Here is a 6,327-nt window from a genome sequence, read left to right as displayed (position 1 = left end):
ATATACTTATGTAAGTAATCTCTACATCCAACGTGGGGCTCAAACTCACAACCCTGAGATCAAGAGTCCCATGCTCTTCCAACTGAGCCAGTCAGGTGCCCCTGAAGTGAATCTCTTATAGTCAGCATATAGTTGGGTCCTGTTCAGCCACTCTAAGTCTTCTGAATAGAGAATTTAGTTGATTTACATTTAAAGTGATTACTGATAGATATGAATTTACTATTGCCATTTTGTTTATTGTTTTCTGTTTTATTATTCTTTTGTTCCTTTCTTCTTTTTGTCCCTTCCTTTGGGATTTGATGATTTTCTCTAGAGGTATGCTTAGATTTATTTCTTTTTGTCTTTTGTTTATCCAGTAGGTTTTAGCTTTGTGGTTCTATCAGGCTTACATAAATCATTTTATATTTATAACAGTCTATTTTAAGGTGATAACAACTTAAGTTTGAATACATACTAAAGCTCTATATTTTTATTCTGCCCCAACCCACATTTAATGAGAATAATGCCAAATAACGATTGTAATTAATACTAGCAATTAAGAATAACATGGCATTGATTTTATTATAGTTGTAAATAAGAAAAATAACGTACTACTTTAACTTTCTGAATAAAAATTCTTACCTTGCAATAACAGATTCAATTGGCATTATATCAGGCACATAGTGGGCCATGGGGGAAACAAAGTGTCCATCTAGGATCTTACAGTCTGATTGTTCTTCAATCTAAAAGAATAGCAAAACCAAAATTTATACATGTAGACTACGATATCTTGGTCTATCATACATGTTTTCCTATAAAAAAGTTCTATTCAATTAAAAACTTTTTTTTCCTGACTACATATTCTTTTACCCCAGTCAGCTTTCTTTCTTTTTTCTCTTTTTAGATTTATTTATTTTAGAGAAAGAGTGAGCAAGCTCAGTACGTAGGGACAGAGGAAGAGAGAGTCTCAAGGAGACTTCATGTTGAGTGCAGAGTCTGACGTGGGACTTGATCTCACGACCCTGGGATCATGACCTGAGCCCAAACCAAGAGTCTGACACTTAACTGGCTGTGCCACCCAGGCGCCCCCCGCCCCCAGTCAGCTTTCTAAAGACATGGCTCTTATACACATTCCTTTTCCTTTTACATCCTTTACTACAGGCTAGTTGGAAAAGTAAACTATAGGGTGCCTGAGTGGCTCAGTTGGTTAAGCATCTGCCTTCAGCTCTGCAGGAGGTCCGCTTCTCCCTCTGCCCCTCCCCCCACTTGTTCTCTCTCTCAAATAAAATAAAAATTTTTTTAAAAAGGAAAAGTAAACTACAAATAAACATCATTTGTACAACAGCATGAAATAAGTCAAAATAAAATATTAGTTGGTAGAACTTAAAAATCCAAAAATAACCATAAGAACAATTTACAAAGAAACTGTAAAAATAATGTGCTGAAATTAAGGGTTGACCTGATGTTAAATATGTTAGAATGGCTTATTTTAAGAAATCCATTAATGCACTGAGTCATGTAAACACATTAAATAGGGAGAAATATATAATTACATACATAGCAAAGGCATTTGCTAACATTTAACACCTAAACTTTACCCTCCTCAAATAGGTTTTTTTTTAAAGATTTATTTGAGAGAAAGAGAGAAAGGGCATGAGCATGAAGAGAGGCAGAGGGAAAGAATCTCAAACACACTCCTTACTGAGCATGGAGCCTGACACAGGGCTTGATCCTACCACCCATGAGCTCATGACCTAAGCTGAAACCAAGAGTCAGATGCTTAACCAACTGAGCCATCCAGGTGCCCATCAAATGTTACTTTTAAATATTTTTTAAAAGATTTTATTTATTTATTTTAAAGAGAGAGAAAGCAAACACAAGCATGAGTGGTGGGGGGAGAGGCAAAGGAAGAAGCAGATACCCCACCGAGCAGGGAGCCCCACACGGGGCTTGATCCCAGCACCCTGGGAACATGACCTGAGCTGAAGGCAGACGCCCAACCAACTGAGTCACCCAGGTGCCACAGTTATTTTTTTTAATAAAAAATCTTTATCAGGTCAATAGTCAAAATTAAATTAGCAGTAAACACCACATATTTTCATTAAAATTGGAAACAAACAAAAAACTTTATCTGTGGATACTATATATATCCAATTCAATTTAAAACACAACTTCTAGGGGCGCCTGGGTGGCTCAGATGATTAAGCGTCTGCGTTCGGCTCAGGTCATGATCCCAGGGTCCTGGGATCGAACCCCATGTCTGGCTCCTAGCTCAGTGGGGAGTCTGCTTCTCCCTCTCTCTCTCCCCCTGCTTGTGCTCTCTCTGTCAAATAAATAAATAAATAAATAAATAAATAAATAAATAAAATCTCAAAAAAGAAACACACACACACAAATTCTAGGTAGTAGTGTCAATATTTTATATTAAATAATCTGCATTTTTTTTTGCAAATGACTTAAAATGCTACTTTATCATGAAGTAAGGTTTATTGTTTCTTTGTTTTTTTGGGTTTTTTAAAAAGATTTTGTTTATTTATTTGACAGAGAGAGTACAAGCAGGCAGAGCAACAGAGGGAGAGGGAGAAGCAGGCTCTCCACTGAGCAGGGAGCCTGATGCAAGGCTCAATCCCAGGACCCTAGGATCATAATCTGAGAAAGGCAGATGCTCAACCAATTGAGCCACCCAGGCGCCCCATCATGAAATACGTTTTAATAAACTTTGGCAAATTATTTTCAATCCTTTATTAGTTCTTATTAGCCTATCTTTTTTTCCCCCCATTTTTTAAGTTTCCAAGTTTTGTTTTGTTTTGTTTTTAAAGATTTTATTTATTTGACAGAGAGACAGCCAGCGAGAGAGGGAACACAAGCAGGGGGAGTGGGAGAGGGAGAAGCAGACTCCCCGCTGAGCAGGGAGCCTGATGCAGGGCTCGATCCCAGCACCCTGGGATCATGACCAGAGCCGAAGGCAGACACCTAACAACTGAGCCACCCAAGCGCCCCTAAGTTTTCAAGTTTTAATTTAAATTCTAGCTAGTTAACATACAGTGCAATACTAGCTTCAGATGTAGAATTTAGTGATTCATCATTTAACATACAATAACCAGTGCTCACCACAGCAAGTGCCCTCCTTAATATCCCTCACCTGTTTCACCCATTCCTCCATCTGCCTCCCCTCTGGTACCATCAATTTGTTCTCTGTAGTTAAGAGTCTGTTTCTTTGTCCCCCTCTCTTTTTTTTCCCTTTGTTCATTTGTCTTGTTTCTTAAATTCCACATAAGTGAAACCATACAGTACTTGTCTTTCTCACTGACTTAATACTCTCTAGCTCCATCCATGTTGTTGCAAATGGCAAGATTTCATTCTTTTTTATGATTAATATTCCATGATATATATTCCATTATATATAATTCCATGAGATAGATAGATAGATGATAGATAGATAGATAGATAGATTGACAGACAGACAGACAGACATATCTCCGCCACATCTTCTTTATCCATTCATCAGTCAATGGACATTTGGGTTATTTCCACAATTTGGCTATTGTTTATAATGCTTATTAGCCTATCTTTTATTTGTACCAATATCTTGCTGTTTTGATTATGCTGCAGCTTTATAATACCTATTGGTAAATGACTGAACTAGGTTTTACTTATCACTCTTCTTTTTTAGGTATTCCTGATATGATCATACTCTCATGGTTCTTCCCAAAATAATTTTAGGATCCTTTTATAGACTTGAGTTCTAAATTGAATATTTTAATTAGGATCGCACTGCATTTTTTGAAAATGGTATGGAGACCCAATGTGTATGATATGAAATTTCTAAGCCAAGAAGTTTTTACATTCTGGTCATCTTTGTGCCTCCTAGTATAGTTTTAAAGTTTTCTTTTTGTATAATTTAGAAGAATAAATTAGTTGATAAAGGAGGTAGCACAGATTAATGTAAAAGGGAGTAGTAATTCAACAAATAGTGTTGGGAAAACTGGCAATTTGGTAAGAAAAAAAGGCAATTTTAGAACCATATGTAATAGATTTAAAAATTACGCTACAACTCAACAATAAAGATGAATAACCCAGTTAAAAAACAGGCAATGATTTGGGGCACCTGGGTGGCTCAGTCAGTTAAGTGTCCAACTCTTGATTTCAGCTCAGGTCATGATCTCAGGATCGCAAGATCAAGCCCCATATTGGGTTCCACACTTGGTAGGGAGTCTGCTTGAGATTCTCTCTCTCCCTCTTTCTCCATCCCTCTGCCCCCTGCCCACACTCACTCTCTCTACAATAAATAAATAAATATTTTTAAAAAATAGGCAATGATTTCATAGATATTTCTCCAAAGAAGATATATAAATGGCCAGTAAGCACATGAAAAGATGCTCAACGTAAGAGTCATAGGAATATCAAAAATCACAATAAAATACACTTCACACCCAGTGTGTGAGTGCTGTATCATACAAATATTAGTGAGGATGTGGACAAACTGGAACCATTATACACTGCTGGTGGGAAAAGTAAAATGTGCACTTTGGAAAATAGTTTTCGGTTTGTCAAAAAGTTAAATATAGAATTACCACATGACCCAGAAATTCTAGTCCTCAAAATATATCTAAAGAATTCAAAACACATATCCACAAAAACACTTACACATGAATGTTCATAGCATTATTATTCATAATAGTCAAAAAGCAGAAACCTAAATGTCCACTAGCTGATAAATGGATAAACAAAGTGTCACATATCTATACAAAGGAATATTATTTAACAATAAAAAAAAAGTGAGGTACTGTTAGATAACATGGATGAACCTTGTAAATTTGCTCAGTGAAATAAACCAGACATAAAAGGCCTCATATTGTACAATTCAATTTATATGAAATGTCTAGAATCAGTGAATCCATACAGACAGCAGGTTAATGACTGCCAGTAGGTAGGCTGTGTGGAAGTGGGAAGTAACAGCTAATGGGTATATGGTTTCTTTTGGGGGAGATAAAAATGTTCTGCAAGTAGGTAATGACAGTGGTGATGATTGCACATCTTGGGAATGTAGTAATAAAAAACAACAACACTGAACGGTTTTCCTGGGGAATTCTACCAAACATTCAAAGAAGAAATAATACCTATTCTCCTAAAGCTATTTCAAAAAATAGAAACAGAAGGAAAGCTACCAAACTCATTCTATGAGGCCAATATTACCTTGATCCCCAAACCAGGCAAAGACCCCCTCAAAAAGGAGAATTACAGACCGATCTCCCTAATGAATATGGACGCCAAAATCCTCAACAAGATACTTGCTAACAGAATCCAACAGTACATTAAAAGGATTATCCATCACGATCAAGTGGGATTCATACCTGGGATGCAAGCGTGGTTCAATATTCGCAAATCAATCAGCGTGATACATCCTATCAACAAGAAAAGACTCAGGAACCATAGGATCCTCTCAATCGATGCCGAAAAAGCATTTGACAAAATACAGCATCCTTTCCTGATTAAAACCCTTCAGAGTGTAGGAATAGAAGGTACATTTCTCAATCTCATAAAAGCCATCTATGAAAAGCCTACTGCAAATATTATTCTCAATGGGGAAAAGCTGGAAGCCTTTCCCTTAAGATCAGGAACTTGACAAGGATGCCCACTCTCGCCACTATTATTCAACATAGTACTAGAAGTCCTTGCAACAGCAATCAGACGACAAAAAGGGATCAAAGGTATTCAAATAGGCAAAGAAGAAGTCAAAATGTCTCTCTTCGCAGATGACATGATACTCTATATGGAAAACCCAAAAGAAGCCACTCCCAAACTATTAGAAGTTATAGAGCAATTCAGTAACGTGGCGGGATACAAAATCAATGCTCAGAAATCAGTTGCATTTCTATACACGAATAACGAGACCGAAGAAAGAGAAATTAGGGAATCCATCCCATTTATAATAGCACCAAAAACCATACGTTACCTTGGAATTAACTTAACCAGAGACATAAAGGACCTATATTCTAGAAACTATAAATCACTCTTGAAAGACATTGAGGAAGACATAAAAAGATGGAAAGATATTCCATGCTCATGAATCGGAAGAATTAACATAGTTAAAATGTCCATGCTACCCAGAGCAATCTACACTTTCAATGCTATCCCGATCAAAATACCAAGGACATTTTTCAAAGAACTGGAACAAACAGTCCTTAAATTTGTATGGAAACAGAAAAGGCCCCGAATCTCCAAGGAACTGTTGAAAAGGAAAAACAAAGCTGGGGGCATCACAATGCCGGATTTCGAGCTGTACTACAAAGCTGTGATCACAAAGACAGCATGGTACTGGCACAAAAACAGACACATAGACCAATG

The 6,327-nt window shown here is 36.9% G+C and overlaps 1 protein-coding gene across 1 annotated transcript in view; it reads right to left on the bottom strand.

Moving 5' to 3' along the window:
- ABHD18 (abhydrolase domain containing 18) overlaps positions 1-6,327 on the bottom strand; it is a 49,829-nt gene that overhangs the window by 28,194 nt on the left and 15,308 nt on the right. Inside the window, exon 4 of the mRNA XM_008699720.2 lies at positions 622-722. Within this exon, the coding sequence (XP_008697942.1) occupies positions 622-722 (101 nt within the window). The remainder of the gene's footprint in view (positions 1-621; positions 723-6,327) is intronic.

The sequence above is a fragment of the Ursus maritimus genome, unplaced genomic scaffold (assembly GCF_017311325.1).
Source record: "Ursus maritimus isolate PB19 unplaced genomic scaffold, ASM1731132v1 scaffold_11, whole genome shotgun sequence".
Taxonomy (NCBI): Eukaryota; Metazoa; Chordata; class Mammalia; order Carnivora; family Ursidae; genus Ursus; species Ursus maritimus.
Note: the sequence above shows the minus strand (reverse complement) of the source record. Positions and strands in the feature narration are given on the sequence as shown.